Source organism: Pleurodeles waltl, chromosome 8 (assembly GCF_031143425.1).
Source record: "Pleurodeles waltl isolate 20211129_DDA chromosome 8, aPleWal1.hap1.20221129, whole genome shotgun sequence".
Lineage (NCBI taxonomy): Eukaryota > Metazoa > Chordata > Amphibia > Caudata > Salamandridae > Pleurodeles > Pleurodeles waltl.
Window position 1 is genome coordinate 1392282445 of NC_090447.1, and position 24080 is coordinate 1392306524.

A 24080-nucleotide genomic window follows, 5' to 3' on the forward strand; every position below is an offset into this window, starting at 1 on the left:
GACATATTTCCAGATGTAGGTGGCCTGACAACCCAGAGGTAATTGGTCTATCAGAAGGATGTAGTCGAGGCAGACTATAAGGTAGATGACTCGGGCCCTAAGATATTCCACTTCCGGTTTGTGCAGCTTGATAAAGCACCAGCGTGCTGGCAACAAAAGGGAGGGAAGTGATCTTAAACACTTGGCCCTTCCACTGGAAATGCAGGAATCTTGCGGTGAGGACTGTGGATTGGAACCGAAAGATAGGCGTCCTTGAGTCCCAGGTATGTCATCCAATCCTGTGGACGTAGCAGGTCTCAGAGAAGGTGGATCTCTTCTATTTTGAAATGGTGAAATACCAGCCATTCGAAGTCCCAGAGGTTGATGACTAAGCACTGACTGTTGCCTCCCTTCTCCATTAGGAACAAGTTTCTGAGAAAACTGGTGGGATGTAGAATGGAGGGAGAAATTGCCTTTCTGTTCAGGAATTCTGATACCTCCTGCTCTATCAGAAGCGCATTGTGCTGGGAAAAAGTTATGGGCCCAGGATGGCTGGGTTGGTAGGGGGAGCCGTAAAACTCGATCTGAAAATCCTGGATGGTCTGTAGCATCGAAGCATCAGTTGTGATTTGTCACCAATTGTCTTACTGCCCTCTGTGGTCACCTCTGGCTCCATGTCAACGTGGCCACTCTCTGGAAGGGATGAAATCTCTATTCTGTGTTGTCTGCCATTGTTCCTTCCTGGTGCTCTGGCCTCTAGAGAAGGGGGGCTAGGAGGCAAGGCAGCTGTCTGAGCTCCCTCTGCCGTGACCAGTGGGTGAAGGAGGTCCTCCAGGCTCAGCATGTCCCTGTTTGACCTTCAGTGGTGGGGTTGGTGAAGTAAGATTAGGTGAGTCCTTGGTAGATGACCACCAGGGCTGGAAGTGTTCTCCATTGCCATTTGAGTCCCCTTGGGAATCGTCCAGGTCTGGGTCCTGGATATGGAAGTTGGCAGGGTTTGCACCATATGTGCCCAGGTGTAGCTAGGTGGCAGTATTATGTGACATGACTGGGAAGGCTTACTATGTAATACTAGCACATTACCCAGTATTGGACCTCAGGTTCACACCAGTGAACCTTAGCTCAGTCCTGGTAGTGTGGCAAAGAGCAGTCAGTCTGCATAGAGGTACATGTGTTAAGCATTTCACAATCCCAACATGGACGATAAGTAAATGACACGACTCAAAATAAATCTGACACCAATTTAGAAAAATAAAGCAGTTTTATATACATTTAGACACCAAACATTTTAAGTTATAAACAACTGGAGTTGTGCATTTTAGAAGCTTTGTAAAATTGTTTATTTTTCACTGTTTAAATGGGTCCCATTGAACTCAATGGAGAAAATCAGAGTATGCACTTGGGGACTTGCAGGCTGGGGACACCTCCTGGACTTAAGGCTCTGTGCGGCCCTGGACCAAGTGTCAGCAATCAGTTTTTTATTACCTTGCCCAGGGAGCCTAGGTGCAGAGGTGATTTGGCTGTCCTTGGTGCTGACGGGTCCATGGCTGCTGGTGTGCTTGCACCACTTGGCAAACGGGTACTTGAGGTTGGACACAAGCTCTACTCTTTTGATGTAGAGGTCTTTGAGGGGTCCAGGACCATGAATTAACAGTCGGAACTAAGCCACCACATCCGGTGGATCTGGGTGCAGAGGTGGCTTCTAGCTGTCAATCACAGAAGCTGGTCGTGCCAAAGATGCTTTGCTGCTCCACTCGAAGTCACTCTTCAGGATGCAGAACCACAGGAGAGGAGTCATTGCTGACATCGGTCTCTATGGTGGGGGTCTGCTCTAGAGTCGGTGATGTCCCAGTGGCCATCAGTTTCCAGATTGATGACAAACAAGCCTTGGTAGTTGAAAAGGTGGCCCACTGGTACTTCGACGGCTGGAGGTCATCAGGCTGGGAGTAGAGGTTTGAAACTTGGCATAGACCTCACTCCCACTCTTTGGGTGCTGGACACTGAGTTTCATTATGCTTACTCACACAGCCTGTTTGATCACAGCTCTTTGACTTCAGTACGGAGTTTACTCCTGCAGTTCACAGGGGACTAGTACCACCAGTCAGGGGAGTCTTTCTTGGCTTCTCAGTGTCCACTTGGGTCCCTCTTTCTGGAACCAATAAGTTTTCAACTCTGGTCACACACTGTGGCACAATCAATGCTACAGCCCTGGTGACCCCATTACCACCCTTGCCTGGGTACCACTGGTACCAATTACTAGGGACCTACAAGGGTGGTAAAGTCCTTGCCAATTGGCCTATGCAATTCGACATACAGTTTAAGGGAAAGAGCGTAAGTACTGAGGTCTGGTTAGCTGGTCTCAGTACACTAAAAGGTCACTAACAACAGCATCAAGCAGCAAAAAGTAGAGGGGTAATCATCCAAAAAGGGCACTTTAAAACACCAGTCCTTTGTACTCGAGAGGGGGAAAGGTAGAGGGGGCACTAGCAAAGTTGCCGCAGGAAAGGAATTCCTTTTTGTCGGTCGAATGCATCCAGGTTAATGACCTGCTCATGTCTGCACTTAGCAGACAGAGCAGAGCTCCTGGTTGCCCTCGAGGTAGTGAGTTTGATCAGCCAACCCAGTCTTCCCTCATTAGGAGGGGTATGTGACAGCTTTGCAGTAAGTGTCGTGGGGAGCCAGGGCATCAGAGACCGCCTTATAAATGGACACGTCCATCGCTTTGCAAAACTTATCGTCCAGTGGTAAGGACTGGATTTCTCATTCCTTAAGGCAGGACATGTCATTGGCCTGCATGGGGCAGGCGGTGTAGTGGTTTGGGTTACCAGCTTAAATATAGGATCTGAGGTGGCCTTTCTCTTTAGGGTTTATGCCCAAGGGTGGTATAGAGTTTATGTTATGAGACACCAAAATACGCTCTTTTTTATGGGGGACAGAGCCTGGGTCAGTGTCCCAACTGAGGAAAGTGAGCTTTATTTATTTGTTTGTGCCGCTTACAGACCCCTGAGAAGAGGGTTGTTAGTTTCCATGCCCGCCGCTGTGCTCCTCTGAAGTCAGTGTTAATCCTGTTCGCCAGGTGCAGTCTGAGAGCTGCACATCAACAAGCAATGGTGCCCTCTAATGGTTAGAGGACCCAACTGTTAAGCATAGCCCCACCTAGGTGAGTGAAAGGCTTTGGCAAGCGCTCCTGCGGTCAGAACCTGAAAGATTAAAAACAAGTTATGTTCCAAACTCACGATTCAGTAGACATAAAACATTGAATAAGTTAGTTGGATCCCGGCAGAGACCTGGGTACCTGAGTTGAGGGCTGTGGAACAGCAAAGAAAGCGGGTTAAGAGACGGAGACCCTAAGTACTATATTCCGGCACGCAGGATTGCTATTGGCTAGGACATTGGTTGGTTTTCTTTTTCCTACCTTCCCTGGTGTTCATGGGAAAGTTAGTTGTTAAACTGTTAATGTGATTGTCAGATGGCTGCTGTTAGAAATATAGCAAAGGAGGGCACCGTGATCCTCGCCTCCGGTCTTGAAATAGAATCATCACAGACGTATGATAGATACTGCACCTTTTTTCATTGAAATATCTTTGGCGATAAATAAAATATTTAACATTTATAGTGGCATGGAGGCTGACAGCTCTGATAACGACATGCGCCTGTTTTTAACCTGACCTCCAGATGTGCTAACATCTGCCTTTAAAAGTTTTTTATTTTTGTTACCATGTTGTACGTTTGCAGCGTTAATGCTTAATTCTCTGCTGTGGTAATGCAGAATGCACACGCTCACCCTTTCTTTCATTTTCTTCCAGGTACATTGTTGACTTTTTCTTGATTATCACTCAGCTTGGATTCTGTAGTGTATATTTTGTGTTTTTAGCAGAAAATATGAAGCAAGTAAGTAAGCAATATGTTTTTTAATATTTTAGAACTTAATATTTCTCAATTTGTATGTATTAGATGAACGTAAAAGTGACAGCTGTGCATCCTATTACTCTCAGCGGTATTGTGCAACTTCTTGTATCATGAAATTACATTTGCTCAGTGTGGAAAATCTCTCATTAGTTGCATTACCTTCTTTGTATTAGAGCAAAACTGTATCTTGACTTCTCTTCTATAACTCTACTGAGAACATGGTTCTGATAACAGATGTTCAGCGCATATTTACATTTTAAATGTAAAATTGACAGTTTACTATGTGTACATAGGGAACCAAATGACCTAAAATGTGGTAGCTTCCAACAAAGTATTTTGGGACCAGATCTGTTTTTAATTGTATATGTGACAGTAGTCCTTTCTGTGACAAAAACCTGTATTCTTCAGTAATTGACTACTGAAAATCTAAAGACCTCCATCCAGTCTGCATGATGAAGATGTTGTTTCTGTTTCTCAATATCATTCCTCTTCCTCTCCTCTTGTCATCATTCCACATGTGTGGTATTTGGACAGGAGACGTACTTCTCCAATGTGGCTCCTCTACAGAACCAGTGTCGCTAGGTCCATGCATGCACAAACACACCTCAGCTGTAAATCACATGAAATAACCTGATCTAAAAAGCAACACTGACATGGGTGTAAACCGATGACAATCCAGCATGTATTTCCTAACCATTTCAAGGTTTGTAAATATATTTGCTTACATTTTTAACAATAATATAATATCCAAGCAGAGCATCCAGCTCAAGGCTGTAGAAAGAGCTTCAAGCTCCACTGTAACACAACAAAGCCTAGTTGTCCTCGACCTTGAAATCCGAACACTCCATTTGTCTGAAAAAAATACTTTATGACAGATCAAAGGGATACATCCATGTTTGGGCCAACTAAAGGTCAATCCATGGGATCCCAGCCAGCTATAAAGGCTATCAGCTGAAGGCAAGGTGCTTTGTGAATGAACTCTTGGTTTGGTGTACCTTTGTCAAGTGTAATTTCACCTGGACCGTGCTCAGATGGCTATTCTTATAGCTGGATGCTTGTGCTAGATTATTGTCAATATTAAAATGCATATTTGATCATGCTGATGCTGAAGCATCTGCAGAAGAAGCACTTTGTTATTTCTAGCAGTATGGATGTGCTAACATATTATCACAGTTCAAACAAATAGAAATAGACTGTTTGTGTAGAAAAGACCAAGATGACACTTCCCAGGAGGGGTCTTCAGAAATAAATTAAGGCCGAATTAGCACGTGTTGCCCACCTCTCTTCCTTGCCTAAATTGACTTGTTTAATCACTGAGACAGAATCGATAAAAGAACAACAGAAAAGCAAAAAGATGAGCACATACAATGAGGCCTCCGATTATATTAATTCAGAGTAACCAGCCAACCAAAGCCCCTGACTTTCCTCCTTCTTCGCCTGTAAAACATGTCTACTATGCAAAGCCTATCAACTGAAGAACGAGCTTGTGGACATCGTGTAGGGCTTTGCCTTTATTATGATGAGCAAGGACATATTAATCCTGCATGTCATGTAGTACCTATGAAAAGATCTAGAGAATATATTCAGCAAAACCATGCCAGTATTATTGATACCACTACACTATTTCCTCTATGTTCATGTGGATCCTGGGTACTTAAAGCACGTACAGGCGCTTCTGTGCCCAGAAGCATCGCTCAAGTACATTAACCAAGCTTAAGTGGAAAACAGTGCCTTCCACCTATCAGAAAAGCGTGGGCAGGGAGTGGTTGCTACAACAGTGGCTTCTGGCCCTACAAATGTCCAAACGCATCCCTAATAAATTACATTTGGAGACCAAAAAAAAGGTTTTGTTTGATTTATTTGCCGATAATGTTTTTGATTCATGGTGGCCCCGAGCTTGTAACCACAATTCAAATACTAATTGGATATTCAGGACCAATGTAAGACATTAAAAAAAAAGATTCGGCCTTGGGCTTCTTATAGCACTCAGATACCATCTTGTTTAATTATCCCAATCAGTGGTATGCTCCACTACTTTCATAGGTTTATGCCTTCACCCCAGTTTAGCAAATTGAATTTACTGTAAATCAGGAATGTAGATGACACCTGTGTTCCACTTGTTCCATATAAACAATCTATCTGTGAAACACATTAATGATCTCTTGCACTACATGAAAGCATATTCTAATTCAATTGAAATTCGCTTTGAAGCATAATTCCATGTTTGTGTGTATGTCTCAAATTGTGCATTCTATTAGTACTTGTTTAAACATGGTCGTTTTGGTGATGGTTTTGTTGAAATGGGAGTGGATCCTTCGAGAGGCATCTCTTGATCTCGACTCTTTTCCCTATCTTCTTCAAGCTTGCATTCTTTGAGTTCCGAGGACTTAATAATTAATTGCTATGAGTAAGGCTCAGGTTTCCCTTCTACCTTCATGCTTGACTGGTCTTGAATCTGACTTTTTTGTATTTCGTGTTTATGGACCTAGACTGACATTTGTTTGTCTCTGGGCAGCAGCAGGGGGCTTCTTTCTAAACAATCTCCAACTGCATGTGCTCTACCTCTAAAACCTGGTAACTGATTGAAAGAATGTAGTTGAAATATTTGGATTGAATGCAAGACAGTGTTAATAATGTGCAAAGTTTGGCATGTGGCTTACATGTCAAATACGACATCGGGGAATGCAGTGTGCAGTGCCTTGCGCCATCTGTATGTGGGCATATATATTTGGAAAGGGGCATACAGATAGGCATCTGACACTGCAGAACAAGCTTTAGTTTTAAAATACCAAACTGACAGAGTCAAGTGACCTGAAGCATAGGTGGCCAAATGCAGAATGAACAGATGTATCTCATTTTAGTTAGGCTAACTTACATGCCCTATCGGTAACAGACACAAAAATCTGTTACTACATAGGTCTGCAACTGCCTAACACTGAAAAAGATTCGTCCATGTTTAAAATATCCATTTGTGTAGCCTGGGCTTAGAAAAGGCTGAAAAACCAATACTCGTAACATTTTACTAAGTAGTGAAATTCCAGTTCTTTGGCAAGCGTATGTTTTCAGTAACAATGCCCTAAGAATAATGTTGATACATGCTGTTAAACTCTACCTTTTATGGCACTAGGTTTAAAATCCGTATATCTACTGAGGCTTCCTTTTGGGCATGCTTTCCTTCAAACCTCAGAGTACTAGGCTAGGCCCAAATGTTCTGTGTAACTGTTCTATGGGAGAGAAAATAGGGATTTTGTCTCCCTGGCACAATATACAGGCAGACTAGATGGAAGACAAGGTGACTTGATGAAAGGCAAGGTAGCAATGGTGCATAGAGGGAGTTTGACAGTCTTACAATGGCCTTCTCCAAATACTAAAAGAAGGACACTTAAGGGGATCGCCTTTGAAGATCTCCCCAAACAGCATGTCGCCTTCCTTCATGGAGCAGAGGGTGGAAGTTCAAAAGGGGGTTGGACAACATTGCAAAGAGGCGCTTGGATGTGGCAATAAAGAGCCCAGGAGGGAAACCTGACTAAGCCTCTTTTCCTATGTTTTTCACTTGTGATGTAAAAAGTGCCCCAAAAATGCATAAAATCCTTCAAAACCTTGGTGAAAGCATCTTACTTTCTTAGGTTAGGGGCAAGGCATCCATCGCTAGTGCGTTACCATCATAAAGCCCCCTCCCCAACTACAAGCCAGAATGCTGCTGTAGCATAAATGGAAAAAAGACATTTGCATGCAGGAATTTTTGATTTCCTTGCAAGGGGAATGTGAAGTGTTTGACTGCCGCTTTCACTCTCACTTGAGTCTGTTTCTGCGAGCTATACTCTGGGCCCGGAGTGCTGGTCCCTTCCATCCCTCAAAGACATAGAAGACCCCACAGTGAATCTAGGGTTGTCCACTTGGAAGGAAAAGTCGTAGGGAAAAACGCATATTACACTGACGTAGAAAAAACAGCAGGACTAGTATGAAGTGGACTTAGTAGCGTTCAAGCTAGTGTTTGAGAACCATGTCACCAACTGAAACCAATTGCTGGGTGCCCAGCGAACAGTCCTGGAACTCTGGGCACAGTTGAAACATTAATTTAAAAGCTATTCAACTTTTAGTACAATTGGGACTTGAAAAGCATTGGACTTCTGGATGACCGAGCCAAGGTGCCAAGCCTGACCTTGGTGGACACTTTAAAAAGGTGTTTACTTCTTGGAGCTTTTAAGCATGATCCTCAAGGTTATTACGAGAGAAGAAATAAGTAATCTAACCTCGCTATTTTTTATTTCAGCAATGTGTCTTGCCCTGCCAAAGGAGTTTGAGCTGTTTTCTAAAGACACTTGTCGCTTTTTCTTCAAAAATACATAACAGTTGACTGGATGATGTGTGAAATGTCGTTTTATGAATTCCTTCGACACACTGCAGGCAGAATATGAGCTCTACAACGCCCTGATTTTTAGTTATCTCCAATTAGGGCACTCACTAGAGGCTTATTGACCCCATTTGTTGACACAACCCCTGGAGGCCCAATATACTTTGAAGCAGTGGTGTAACGTAAAATGATGCCCCCTGTACAATGTGAAGAGGTGCCCCTGAGCCTCCTGTATCTCAGATATTCATTGGCCTTTGGTAAAACGTGGACCCTTGGTGGTATGGAGCCCCTCCGATGGGTTTGGGGGCCCCTGAATGGTTATGGCTCCCCTCTGCACCGCAGGAACTGCAGGGTGCCTGCATTATGCTCCTACTTTGAAGAGTCTTACTTGGAGTCGAATTTTAAGTTTTAGCATTTCCTTACTTCCATTTCCCCACATAATTATTCAGCTCTTAGAGAACATTGGGAGGTGGATCTAAGGCCCATTGAGGGTGACTAGAGGGACGTGGTACCGATGTAACATAACTGAGAAATATCAGCCAGGCTATGACTAGTGCAACTTAACTATTTACACTGGGCTTAATTCACCCTTTATCTGCTCTGGAGACTAGGTAAGGTGCAATCACTGAATTGTGTGAGATGCTTGGTGAGAATGGGTGATTTCCTACATATGGCATGGATATGCCCAGTGACTGAAGCATATTGGTGCAAGGTTAGTCACTCATTATATATCATACTTTGGGGGCACATTGATTCGTCATCTGAGATTATGATATTGGGGGATAGATGAGATTTAGGACATGAGGGGGAAAGTGGGTTCTGGTGGTCTTGGGTGTATTTCTTGCCAAGAAAAATCTCTAGATAATGGAAGTCAGAGGCTACTCATGCACTTGAGATGTAGCGAACAGGAGCGCTGTTCAAAACCAGAAGAACCAATTTGTCAATCTCTTTTGGTAAATTAAAAAAAATATGCATTGCATATTGCATGCTGTCCACAGTGGTGGACAAGTGAGCAGTGTGCAGCGGCCAGGCCTTGACAAAGAATTATGAAAACAAAGAAAACAAGCATTTGCAATGCAATAGGTCTTGCATTTGTGAGAGTTAGAGCTATTGGTGTTGTAAATTATATTGGACCTCATTTTGAGCCAGGACCGCCAGACTCGAAGTGGCGGTCTTACCGCCGCTGGGCCAGCGGTATAGACCGCTATATTACAACTTTGGCGGTTTGGTTTCAACGCCGCCCGTACTGCAAGGGTAGTCAGACCGCCGGGCCAGAGGTGAGCACCTCGGCCTGGCGGTAGCCGTCATACCGCCATTGGTATTATTACTCAGCAGACTGCCAGCATTTTCGTGGCGGTCGAACTACCACGAAAATGCTGGAGGTGATGTAACCGGCAACAGGAATCTCTAGTCCTGTCGCCGGCGTACACCCTCCCGCATGACCACACACCTACATTCACGCACTCCCACACACCCACACATTCGCTAGCATACACCCCCACACACTTGCACTCAAAAACGTACTCAGATACACCCATTCACTCGCACACTCCCATTCACATGCACACTCAAACGCATACACTTGCTTGCATGCATGCATGCATGCACTAAAACTGACACCCTTTCCCCACCTCCGCATTCACACAAACATACACGCACTCTCACACACACACACACACACACACATGCAGACTCCACACACATTCACACAACACCCCCCACACTTCCCTTTCGGACGATCAACAAACCTGCTTTGGCGAGGTGGCCGTGCGGGAGAAGATGGGTCCCGGCGCATTCCACCACCGGCACCACACTGCAGTGTAGAACACCGCTGTGCCGTATTATGGATCGTAATACGGCAGGCGGTGTCCTGTTGGTGTGGCGTGCCAGCGGTAGAAACCACCCCTATTATGACATTGGCCAGGCCGATGGGTTCGGATTTCTGCCCGAAATCAGAGGAAAATTGGCACAATGTCGTAATATGGCAGTCTTCAGACCGCCAGACCTGGTGGTCTTTTGGCACCCACAGCTTGGGTGGTCTTTTGCAAAGACCGCCAAAGTCGAAATGACCACCATTGCTTTTTAGCTTTGTGTTTTGGTTTGGAGTGTAGTGGATGTATGTCAGGTGCCACAGCAATCCTCCCAAGCCTGTTGCTGTAGGAGAGAGAGGATACAACAAGGCCGCCAACTTGGGAGTGTTTTTGCCTCATTACAGACTAGCTGTAAAACCCTTTCTAGTTTGTTTACCTAAACATTTATAGCACCAAACAAGCCACAAAGAGGCATCTTCATGGCACTTAACCTGTAGAATGAGGGGGCCAAAAGAGTTGGGAGAAAAGAAAAGGGGGCAGCCATATATTTCTGTGTTAAACTTTTAAAGGAATTATTCCTTCACATTGGCAATACCAGCCTAACATTTAACCCCTTAGCTGCTGGGCCTTTCCCCCCCCAGTGCTGAGCCCTTTTTTTGGCTATTTGGGGTAGTTCGTGCTTAGGGCTTCATAACTTTTTGTCCACATAAGCTAACCACGCCAAATTTGCGTCCTTTTTTTCCAACATCCTAGGGATTCTAATGGTACCCAGAGTTTGTGGTTTACCCTGGAGGAGACCAAGAAAATAGCCAAAATACAGTGAAAATTTCGTTTTTCCCCAAAAAATGGGAAAAAAGGGCCGCGGAAGAAGGCTTGTGGTTTTTTCCCTGAAAATGCCATCAACAAAGGGTTTCTGGTGCTGAAATCACTATCTTCCCACCTTTCAGGAACGGGCAGACTTGAATCAGAAAACCACATTTACCAACACAAATTTGGCATTTTACTGGGACATACCCCATTTTTACTATTTTTGGTGCTTTCAACCTCCTTCCAGTTAGTGACAGGAATGGGTGTGAAACCAATGCTGGATCCCGGAAAGCTAAACATTTCTGAAAACTAGACAAAATTCTGAATTCAGCAAGGGGTCATTTGTGTAGATCCTACAAGGTTTTCCTACAGAAAATAACAGCTGAAATAAAACAATATTGAAATTGAGCTGAAAACAACAGCCATTTTTCTTTATGTTTTACTCTGTAACTTTTTCCTGCGATGTCAGATTTCTGAAAGCAATATACCGTTTTGTCTGCTGGACTCTTCTGGTTGCGGGGATATAAAGGGCTTGTAGGTTCATCAAGAACCCTAGGTACCCAGAGCCAATAAATGAGCTGCACCCTGCAGTTGGTTTTCATTCTATACTGGGTATACAGCAATTCATTTGCTGAAATATGAAGAGTGAAAAAGAGGTATCAAGAAAACCTTTGCATTTCCAAAATGGGATCAAGATAAGGTTTTGAGGAGCAGTGGTTATTTGCACATCTCTGAATTCCGAGGTGCCCATACTAGCATGTGAATTGCAGGGCATTTCTCAAATAGATGTCTTTTTTACACACTCTCTTATATTTGGAAGGAAAAAATGTAGAGAAAGATAAGGGGCAATAACACTTGTTTTGCTATTCTATGTTCCCCCAAGTCTCCCGATAAAAATGATACCTCACTTGTGTGGGTAGGCCTAGCGCCAGCAACAGGAAATGCCCCAAAACACAACCTGGACACATCCCATTTTTTGACAAAATACAGAGCTGTTTTTTGCAAAGTGCCTACCTGTAGATTTTGGCCTCTAGCTCAGCCGGCACATAGGGAAACCTACCAAACCTGTGCATTTTTTAAAACTAGAGACCTAGGGGAATCCAAGATGGGGTGACTCGTGGGGCTCTGACCAGGTTCTGTTACCCAGAATCCTTTGCAAACCTCAAAAAATGGCTAAAAAACAAGTTTTCCTCACATTTCGGTGACAGAAAGTTCTGGAATCTGAGAGGAGACACAAATTTCCTTCCACCCAGCGTTCCCTGAAGTCTCCCGATAAAAATGATACCTCACTTGTGTGGGTATGCCTAGCGCCCGCGACAGGAAATGCCCCAAAACACAACGTGGACACATCCCATTTTTTGACAAAATACAGAGCTGTTTTTTGCAAAGTGCCTACCTGTACATTTTGGCCTCTAGCTCAGCCGGCACATAGGGAAACCTACCAAACCTGTGCATTTTTTAAAACTAGAGACCTAGGGAAATCCAAGATGGGGTGACTCGTGGGGCTCTGACCAGGTTCTGTTACCCAGAATCCTTTGCAAACCTCAAAAAGTGGCTAAAAAAACAAGTTTTCCTCACATTTCGGTGACAGAAAGTTCTGGAATCTGAGAGGAGCCACAAATTTCCTTCCACCCAGCGTTCCCCCAAGTCTCCCGATAAAAATGATACCTCACTTGTGTGGGTAGGCCTAGCGCCCGCGACAGGAAATTCCCCAAAACACAACGTGGACACATCCCATTTTTTGACAAAATACAGAGCTGTTTTTTGCAAAGTGCCTACCTGTAGATTTTGGCCTCTAGCTCAGCCGGCAAATAGGGAAACCTACCAAACCTGTGCATTTTTGAAAACTAGAGACCTAGGGGAATCCAAGATGGGGTGACTCGTGGGGCTCTGACCAGGTTCTGTTACCCAGAATCCTTTGCAAACCTCAAAAAGTGGCTAAAAAACAAGTTTTCCTCACATTTCGGTGACAGAAAGTTCTGGAATCTGAGAGGAGCCACAAATTTCCTTCCACCCAGCGTCCCCCCAAGTCTCCCGATAAAAATGATACCTCACTTGTGTGGGTAGGCCTAGCGCCCGCGACAGGAATGGATCACACAACGGTCAATGGTAGTCCTTGCTTGAGGTCTACTGTTAACCCTGGAGTGATTCATTCCTGAAGCAGGCACTAGGCGCAGGCACACAAGGGGGGTTGTGTTTTTATCAGGACAAGTGGGGAAACACTGGGTGGTAGGAATTTTGAGGATCCCTGCAGATCCCTGGACTTCTGCTCATTGGAATGCAAGGAAAATGTGTTTTTTAAGCACATAATGTAATTTCAAGGGGATTCTGGGTGAAGGAAAACTGGTGAGAGCCATGCAAGTCCTGCACCCTTGGACTCCCCTGGTACTAGTTTGTTAAAGTTAACCCACCACTCACACTGGTTGGTTTTAGCACCTCCAGAAATTATGGTTTCAAAGCACGATTACTTATCAAAGTATCTGAATATTGAAACCAAGCCTTCTGAAGGTGGGCCATAAAGCCGCGTCCAGGCACCAACCTCTTTATGGTCCATTCACACGCCATTCACGCACAACAAACAACCCTTTCATATCGCCAGCCACGGGCCCAATCCAATCAATCACTCCACTCACATTAACTTACCGCTGCCAGACAAGGGCCCATCACATTCACACGCCACAGAACGGAATAAGTTTGACTACATTTTACCACCTGTCAAGTAACTGCCTCCTTCTTCCTTAACATTACCAAATGCATGCGTAACAAACCTTTACTAATGACTCCTGTGACAGCCACCTGAGGCTCAGGAAGACATGTTTTTCATGCGCCTTTAACGCACTCTCTGTGCTAAATCCAACTCCTTCCAGTTTGTGGATGCAAGTTGGGGGTGTCCGAGTATGCCGTACAAAGCGATTTCTCGAACTGAGTGAGCATATCTACCTTTGAAACTAAGGGAGACATGCTGGGGATTTCTCATGCTGTTACCTAAAGAGAAGGTCATAGGCTACCTGCCTCCTTCGTCCTTAACATTACCAAATGCATGCGTAACAAACCTTTACTAATGACTCCTGTGACAGCCACCTGAGGCTCAGGAAGACATGTTTTTCATGCGCCTTTAACGCACTCTCTGTGCTAAATCCAACTCCTTCCAGTTTGTGGATGCAAGTTGGGGGTGTCCGAGTATGCCGTACAAAGCGATTCCTCGAACTGAGTGAGCATATCTACCTTTGAAACTAAGGGAGACATGCTGGGGATTTCTCATGATGTTCCCTAAAGAGAAGGCCATAGGCTATGGAAAAGGGTAGTGTTTGGTACACAGGGGAGTCCATGAGAACGTAGCATATGTCCCAGCCAACATTATGTGCAGTGATGTGACTATAATGCACTTATACAGCAAATTGAACATCTACTAAGTTCCGATGGAGGATGAACATGAAAAGCAGGTCAAACACTGACCTATACAAGTCATTCTCCTTCAGTGCTGGGATGGCACCAATGGGTTTGAACCCATAGGTGTAGATGATGTACATCTGTACTACCTTTACTATCTGCCTTCTACCTGTGCAATAACCCTGTGAAGGCACTCCTACCATAAGCTTTCCTTACCCATCCATGTCTCTGTTCTCATCAGAGTCCTGGCTAATCCTGTATAATAGCCAAGTGAACCTATACTAGTTTGTGGAAGCAAGTTGGGGGTTTCCAAGTATGCCCTACAAAGTGATTCCTCGAACTGAGAGAGCATATCTACCGTTGAAAGTAAGCTAGACATGCAGGTGAAGAAAGGGTACTCCGTGGCAATGTGGCATATGTTCTGTCCACTAGTATATGCAGTAGGGGGAAGAAAATGCATGTTAATTGAACAGAACACCGACCACGCCAAAAGGAAGTCCATGATGAAGTAAAATTCTGTGGCTCCTTGCCTAACGAAGCAGTGGCCCATGGACGTTCGGTATCCATGCACTGCCACTGAAAGGATTACCTAAACAGCAGCTCAACCTCAGTCGATTTCCCAGAACTTTGCTTTAGTATGATACAACGTAAAACAAGTAGGGATACAGAGGCCTGGTTGTGATGGACACTGGGGCAGTAATACCGACTCTCCTGCCGCTTTCCATGCTTTGAGCACACTTTACAGCGACGACATGGACGATCCTTTTTGGGTGTTTTAGGTATGCGATCAGCAAAGTGTCGCTCCTGCAGCCTTGCCACATCCTCCAGAACATATGAGGTGGAGGCTGCTGCTTCTTCTGTAACAGCAGTGAGGCTTTCAATTACAGACAACTGGAAGTCAAGGAAAGTCATGAGTCTTCCTGTTGTTGTCTGACGGTAAACAACATACGCATTATATGTTGCCATCTGAATCAGGTGGGTAATCAGTTTCTTGTACCAAGTGCGAGTTTTACGACATGCATTGTATGGTTGAAGAACCTGGTCGTTCTTGTCCACTCCACCCATGTACTTATTGTAATCGAGTATACAGATGGGCTTGTGGACTTCGGCCATCTGACCCCAAACCGTGATGGGAGAAGTGCTCTCATCATGAATTGTAGTGAGCACGTATACATCACGTCTATCTAGGAACTTGACTGCGAGCAGTTCGTTAGAACGCAATGCAGTACTCTGTGATTTCTGGAGCTTCTTGCAAACAAGCTCCCGCGGGAATCCTTTGCGGTTACAACAAACTGTACCGCAGGCCACAGTGCCAGCTTTGTAGAGCTCACTGAACAGCTCTACTCCTGTATAGAAATTGTCCACATAAAGGTTATAACCTTTGTGAAGAAGTGGCTGGACAAGTTCCCATACAATCTTACCTGTGACCCCTAACGCAGGAGGGCAACCTACAGGGTTTAGGGTAGAATCCTTCCCTGTATACACTCTCAGGCTGTACACATAGCCAGTAGAGCTCTCACACAGCATGTACAGCTTTATGCCATAGCGAGCTCTTTTGCTCGCAATGTACTGTCTGAAAAGCAGCCGTCCTTTGTACAGGATCAAGGACTCATCGACTGCTATATTCTTTCCAGGAGTATAGATCTCTGGAAACCTGGCAGACAAATGTTCCACGACAGGCCGAATTTTGAACAACCTGTCATGATCTGGATGGTCCCGGGGCAATGCAGCAGAATTGTCATTGAAATGCAGCATGCGCTGCAGTAGCAAAAAACGATCTCTGCTCATGTATGGTGCGAAGATGGGAGTTACCCAAACCGTGCGAGTCGTCCAGTAGGACTGCAAGGTGGGTTTCTGTACTAACCCCATTTTGAGCGTAAGGCCCAAAAATATCTTCAACTCTGCCAGCGAAGTGGGAGCCCACTGGCGTGCCCTAGAACGGGGCCCTAGAGTGCCTCCGCACTCCCTCAGAAATTGGTCTGCACGCAAATTTGTTTGCTGCACAACTTTCTGAAGAAAGTCAACATCCAAAAACAGATAGATGTAGTCGACTGGCAAAAAGTTAGCTGTATCGACTTTACATCCAGCGTCACCAGTAAAAGGTGGAATTTGGGGCCGAACCAAACAGGGGGGCTGCCCAGAGAGCACTCTCTCTGTGCTTGCGGCAGCAAGCACGTGCTCTCTGGGTTCGGCTAACCCAATGTGGTCCCGCTGCCCAGAATGTGCTTGCGAAGGGACAGCACGGATGTCGTCATTGTCTCCTTCAGACTCACTGGAAGAGGTGTCGTCAGATGGGACTCCGCCGACTGAAAAATCACTCCCAGAATCTGCCCCATTGTCCTCTTCCTCAGATGCTGTCTCAGTGTCTGCTGTCTCAGTCTCTGAGCCTACATCAGAACTGTCCTCCATAACCCGAGCTAGGGCTTGATCAGCAGTCATCCAACGAGACGCCATCTCTGCAACTGGCTAAACTGTCCCTCTAAATTACTAGCCTACGTAGAAGGCAGATAGTCACAAAATTGCTTGTGGGTATGTTTGTTGTGTACAACAAGAAATGTTGTCACCTTACCTTCGCTTCTTCTCCAATTCTGCAGATTCTCTGAAAACACTGAAAAAAACAAAAAAATAATGTATTACTTCACCTTACCACACACCCTGTGCAACAGTCATTTTTGGTGCTCTGCCTCCCATTACCTCCTCTTCTAATTCCCTCAGTACTACCCAGCAAAAGTGCGACTCATATCTCCATAGTCCCCCTGGCATTACATTTGTTTTAAAGCGCAGGTAACGCTTGCCTTTACTAATCCACTCAGCTACTTTATGGCAACTGCCACTACAGAAAAGACATGCATGCATGCATTTATATATATATATTGTGTGAACAAGATTCTCACCCCACTCCACGAGGTTCAAATTGGCATCTTTTATTGCAAGCAACAGCCACGTACGCGTTTCGACTCTCAAGGATTCTTGATCACAGTAAATGAGTCCCTCTTTTCTTTCATTGTTTATACTTGCAATAAAACATGTCAATTTGAACCTCGTGGAGTGCGGTGAGATTCTTGTTCACAAAATATTTTCGAGGTTGCTCTCCCCCATCACTGAGCACCGGCAGTGGAGTGCACTGCGCAACAATCTTTTTAACCAATTTGTGTTGCATATATATATATATATATATATACATATATATATATATAAATGTTTAGAAACATAGTGGTTGAAGGGTTGCTGGGCGGCACACTCCACTGCCACTGCCGGTGCCCAGTGACAGAGAAGACCAATCTAGAAATGATCTAATGCCGAAAAATTTCACCGCACTCCACGAAGTACAAATAAACGTGTATTTTATTGCAGTCAATAACCACCAACGTGTTTCAACTCACCAAGGAGTCTTGATCACGGTCCTCGTGGAGTGCAGTGAAATTGTTCACCATTATAAAACAACACACACAAGAATAACAAGCATTTACAATGCAATGGGTCTTGCATCTGCTCGAGTTAGAGCTATTAGCATTATAAACTTCTACCACAACTTTTCTTGCCACATAAATTGATAATTGAAAGTTAAACTCTTTCACATAAGAGAGCCGATTCACAGCGCCACGGCCACCATGAGCATCATGTGAAGAGTTACACAAAAGGAAAAGAAGTTCGCTCGCAGTTAAACGTAACAGCAAAAGTGCAATTAGCCATGTACCAGGGGCGATGGCCAAGGCGGTAACAAAACCTCCCAAAGGAGGGACAAAGGTAAATCATTTTCCAATGTCATCAAAGAATTTTTGAAGGGCAAGCCCACGAACGAGTGGTAGTGATGGCCGTGAGGTGGGCGTTGTTAGAAGCCCAGATACACACCAAGAAGTCAGAAAAGCAGCACATGGACGCTGCAATGCTTGTCCTGAAAAAAAATATATATATATACAGGGAGTGCAGAATTATTAGGCAAGTTGTATTTTTGAGGATTAATTTTATTATTGAACAACAACCATGTTCTCAATGAACCCAAAAAACTCATTAATATCAAAGCTGAATATTTTTGGAAGTAGTTTTTAGTTTGTTTTTAGTTTTAGCTATGTTAGGGGAATATCTGTGTGTGCAGGTGACTATTACTGTGCATAATTATTAGGCAACTTAACAAAAAAAAATATATACCCATTTCAATTATTAATTATTACCAGTGAAACCAATATAACATCTCAACATTCACAAATATACATTTCTGACATTCAAAAACAAAACAAAAACAAATCAGTGACCAATATAGCCACCTTTCTTTGCAAGGACACTCAAAAGCCTGCCATCCATAGATTCTGTCAGTGTTTTGATCTGTTCACCATCAACATTGCGTGCAGCAGCAACCACAGCCTCCCAGACACTGTTCAGAGAGGTGTACTGTTTTCCCTCCTTGTAAATCTCACATTTGATGATGGACCACAGGTTCTCAATGGGGTTCAGATCAGGTGAACAAGGAGGCCATGTCATTAGATTTCCTTCTTTTATACCCTTTCTTGCCAGCCACGCTGTGGAGTACTTGGACGCGTGTGATGGAGCATTGTCCTGCATGAAAATCATGTTTTTCTTGAAGGATGCAGACTTCTTCCTGTACCACTGCTTGAAGAAGGTGTCTTCCAGGAACTGGCAGTAGGACTGGGAGTTGAGCTTGACTCCATCCTCAACCCGAAAAGGCCCCACAAGCTCATCTTTGATGATACCAGCCCAAACCAGTACTCCACCTCCACCTTGCTGGCGTCTGAGTCGGACTGGAGCTCTCTGCCCTTTACCAATCCAGCCACGGGCCCATCCATCTGGCCCATCAAGACTCACTCTCATTTCATCAGTCCATAAAACCTTAGAAAAATCAGTCTTGAGATATTTCTTGGCCCAGTCTTGACGTTTCAGCTTGTGTGTCTTGTTCAGTGGTGGTCGTCTTTCAGCCTTTCTTACCTTGGCCATGTCTCTGAGTATTGCACACCTTGTGCTTTTGGGCACTCCAGTGATGTTGCAGCTCTGACATATGGCCAAACTGGTGGCAAGTGGCATCGTGGCAGCTGCACGCTTGACTTTTCTCAGTTCATGGGCAGTTATTTTGCGCCTTGGTTTTTCCACACGCTTCTTGCGACCCTGTTGACTATTTTGAATGAAACGCTTGATTGTTCGATGATCACGCTTCAGAAGCTTTGCAATTTTAAGAGTGCTGCATCCCTCTGCAAGATATCTCACTATTTTTGACTTTTCTGAGCCTGTCAAGTCCTTCTTTTGACCCATTTTGCCAAAGGAAAGGAAGTTGCCTAATAATTATGCACACCTGATATAGGGTGTTGATGTCATTAGACCACACCCCTTCTCATTACAGAGATGCACATCACCTAATATGCTTAATTCGTAGTAGGCTTTCGAGCCTATACAGCTTGGAGTAAGACAACATGCATAAAGAGGATGATGTGGTCAAAATACTCATTTGCCTAATAATTCTGCACTCCCTGTATATATATATATTTTTTTTTTCACTGCACTGCACTGCCGGTGCAATATAGATATAGATATAGATATATATATATGTCTGTATACATATATACACATATATATGAGACAGAGAGAGAGAAAGAAAACAAGACTCTCATGTCACAAAACCTTTTTTTTTTTATACATGTGTGCTTGCCCTTGGCAAAGCACACATGTATAAAAAAAAAAATGGCCCCATTGATGGTCACCCTAAGGGCTGACCACCAACAATTTGTTTTTTTTCTTTCTTTTTTACCCTGGGGGGAGATCGGCCCCCCCAGGCAAAACTACAAGTTTTTTTTTTCCCCCCTGGGGTCGGCCCGTGTTCCAAGGGCCGACCCCGCCATTTTGTTTTCTTTTCTTTTTTTTTTATATCGTGGGGGGCGCGATCGCCCCCCAAAACTGTGTAAATAAATAAATATTGCCCCCGGGGGGGGTCGGCCCTTTTACGAGGGGGCCGACCCCCCCAAAGAAGATCCCTGGTGCCTAGGGGCGTTTCCTGGCCGTGGATCGCAGCCGCGCTGCGATCCACGGCCAGGAAACGGTGCCAGGGAGGCATCGATGGAAAGGGGAGATGCCTCCCTGGCATCTGGGGAGGCCGTTTTGGCCTTTTTTTTCCCCACCAGAGAAAGAGAGAACGCTTACCTGCTTCTCTCCTTCTCCGGTGGGGAAAAACTGTGATGTCAGCGCGCCTCGCGGCGCGCTGACGTCATAAGGGGGCGGGAGGGGGGTGGGATGGAGACGCGGAAGCTCTTCCGCGTCTCCCACGGTTTAAAAAAAAACAAAAAAAATCCTCCGGTGCATTGCACCGGAGGATTTTTAACCCCCTCCCTGGTGTCGCCCACTGGTCGTGACCCGCACCAGGGAGGGAGTGTGGGCGTCGGCCAGAGGCCGACGCCCGCATCTAAAAGGTTAAAAACATTGTATACATAGAGAATAACAGAAGACACATCTTAACCGCAAATGAATGATAGCGATTTTGTTAAGATTGGCACCCGCTTTGCAGTGCTAGGAAATGTCAAAAGCTGTGTTACCAAGCGTTATATTAAAAAAATAAGTTATACACACACTGCCCCAACACGCACCAGACAAAGAACCCTAGGGAAGAGGATGTTGCGTAAGGGTCAGAGATGCCGATTTTGGAGCTGGGGAACATGGTTCGAGTCTTGGCACCAGCTCAAAATCCTGTGATTCTGGGCATATCACTTAATCTTTCCTTGCTAGCAAAAAAGAATGTGTTCTTGTGTAATGTACCCGGTGCTCATGTAAAGCGCTGTAATACCGTTGTATCGAGTTTGCGCTATTTAAAACTGCAAAAAAAAAAAATAGAGTGCAATGGGTCCCGCATTTGCTTTAGGTAGAGCTATTAGTGTTGTAAATTCTTAACGGGACTTTTCCTGCCACTTAAATTGAAAATGAAAAATAAAACAGTTGACGTAAGTGAACTGATTCAAAGTTCTATGGCCACCATGAGCTTAAGCGCAATGGAGAGACACAAAAGGAAAAAGAAGTTAGCTCGCAGTCAAACATATCAGCAATCGTGCAATTATCCATGTAACGGGAAGTCTGCAAGGCGGTAACATAACTGCCCCAAGGAGGGACAAACGTAAAGCATTTACCAGTGATAACAAAGGATTTTTGAGTAGCAAGCCCACGAACGAGTTAAAGTGATGGGCGTGCGGTGGGAGTGGTAAAAAGCCTACAGTTCTTACAACAGGTCAAAGTGCTTGCACGCTCGACATAATAAATAAAAAAGCTCCCGCAGACATCGCAGAAAAACAGCAAAATGCCCGAAACCAAGGAAGATGAAGAAACAGCATACCGCAATGGGCAAAGCGGCGAGGCAAAAGAAAAAACCGCATGCCAACACAAAGCTATCTGGCAAATTGTGCAATAATCCATGTAAAAGGGTCAGTCTCCAAGGCAGGAACACAACAGCCTCAAGGTGGGACAAACGTAAAGCATTTACCAAAGAATTCAAGGGATTTTTGAAAGGCTGGCCCGGGAACGAATGGAAGTGATGGGCGTTAACTGGGTGTGGTTAAAGCCCACGGAATACATTACAACAGGTTGAAAAGCAGCACTTGCACGCTGCTATGCTGGACCTAAAAAGCAGTGATCAGTGAGGGCTGATCGGTGGGGTGTGGGTGGTGGGCGGTGTTAAAATCTGGGAAGTTGAGGGTATGAAGCAAATGCCTAAAAAGAGCAGCCCAGTAGGAACACGCTGCTGTGGGCCTCCCGCTAAAACATATTAAACAAGCATAGGCAAAGCCAATAGGCTGGCATTGGCTGTCAGCACTTTTGCAATTCTTGTTGTATTCTGTATGGTTTTTGCAAAACTTTGTTGTTGAGGAAGCTGGCAGAATTAGTCGAAAAAAGAATCATTGGTTAAAAGCAAAATATATTTTGCCTCACAAAACCACCCATAACCACAGTGGTCCCCGGGAGTGAAGGGAACTACTTTGTGTCTGGATGTTTTCTTGTTAAATGGCAACTGTAACCACATCAGCCAATAGCGGAAGTGGTCTGACCATTGTCCCATGATGGATACTGGAGTGGATTGAAGAATGTGAATGGCACAATAGACTAATGGATAAAGTCTGCCTGAAAACCCTTACAACTATGTTATACAGATAATTCTAGTAAAATCAAGAGGTCTTGTCTAGCACCAGACCTAAACAAGCCAAATGGTTTAGCATTGGCTTCCACTCTCTTGCCTTGGCTAATACCTTTTTGTAATATTTGGTAAATCTTGATTACAAAATCAGGAAAAGAGATGCATAAAGAGACTTGCAAAGAAAGATGGAGGGAAATTGTATAGATATGTAGAGTTGCATATATAATTAGATATAGTTGGCGATATAGATAGATATGGTTACATAGAGTGATATCTAGATAGAGAGGGCTGCATACATAGAGATGGTTGCATAGAGAGGATAGATAGCTTTGCAGTCATAGATGGATATTTGGATGGATAGAGATACAACTATAGAGAAATAATATTGCAAAGACAGATATAAGTAGATAGGACACAAAGACAGAGGGAGATTGATAGGCAGGTAGGTAGACAGCTTGACCAAAGTTAGGTAGATAGACAGACAGGTAGGAAAGTAGACAGACAGAAAGAGTTGCAAAGATAGATAGTTCTAAGTAGGTAGGACTGGAAATATATTGCTTATATAGACATAAGCAAGACATTCAGGAGCACCGAAAACAAACGAGAAAGCTATACAAGCAGAACGGACAAACTACATTGGTTTACAAGTGTAAATGTAATCCTCAATTAGGATATATACCAGCATCACCTACAGAAGTGTTATGTTATGTTATGAAAATGTATAGAGCGTATAGCTACCCAAAGGCCTCCCAGCGCTGTACAGAAATCTTCGAAAACATCGCCTTGGGACACAAACTAAAATAGACAAGTTTTTAATAGCCGCCGAAATGAGAGTTCGTGGCTAGTTTGTCATAGGTTAAGTGGTAGTAAATTCCACAGTCTAGCTCCAAGGTAAGATATCGATCTTCCTCTCCATTTAGCCTTTTTGTATTGGGGGAGTAACAGCTAGGGCCGTGGAAGATGATCTAAGATGTCTGGTGGGTTTGTAGAAGGAAGCTAGGGTTTGCAATATTGACGGGCCTATGTCATATAGCGCTCTGTGAATATAACATAAGGAATAAAATGTTATCCGTTGCTCTAAAGGGAGCCAGTGCAGAGTTGATAAAGCTGATCTGGCCTATTCATGCCTTGGTAATTTGAAGAGAAGGCGGGCAGCGGTGTTCTGTACCACCTGCAATTTCTTCATAACATATTTTGGTGCGCCAAGAAACAAAACGTTCCCATAGTCCAGACGCAAAATTATTAAGGCCTGTATGATAAGCCTCTTTGTAATAAACTGGAGTATTTTAAAGATCTTTCTAAGAAGTCCTCGTATGCCAAAACAGGAAGAAGATATTTTCTTTGCTTGATGATCCATGGTCAACCATGGATCAAACCATACTCCCAGACTCTTAATGTTTTCTTTGGGCAATGGTAGATCTCCTAGTGGTTGTAAAACTGGGGATATAAAGTTTGGTGTTGCCTGATGACCCAAAAAAATAACCTCTGTCTTGTCTCCGTTCAACTAGAGCCTACAGTCAGACATCCATTTGGATATCACCTGTAAACAAGGGATGAGAAGAGAATTGGTTGAATTCTGATCGGTGGAAAAGGATACCACGAGCTGGGTGTCATCTGCATATGACACTAAGGAAAGTCTACAGGGCTCCACTACTTTTGCCAGTGGAGCCATATAGACGTTAAATAGCGTAGGGCTCAAAGAAGAGCCCTGAGG

The 24080-nt window shown here is 44.4% G+C and overlaps 1 protein-coding gene across 3 annotated transcripts in view; it reads left to right on the top strand.

Moving 5' to 3' along the window:
• The window catches only part of SLC36A4 (solute carrier family 36 member 4), an 820425-nt gene that overhangs the window by 290763 nt on the left and 505582 nt on the right, over positions 1 to 24080 (top strand). For all 3 annotated transcript variants that reach the window (XR_011194611.1, XM_069202450.1, XM_069202452.1), the window contains one exon: positions 3786 to 3870. Coding sequence is in view for 2 of the 3 variants with exons in the window: in XM_069202450.1 (XP_069058551.1) it covers positions 3786 to 3870 (85 nt within the window). In the remaining variant the exon portion in view is untranslated. The remainder of the gene's footprint in view (positions 1 to 3785; positions 3871 to 24080) is intronic.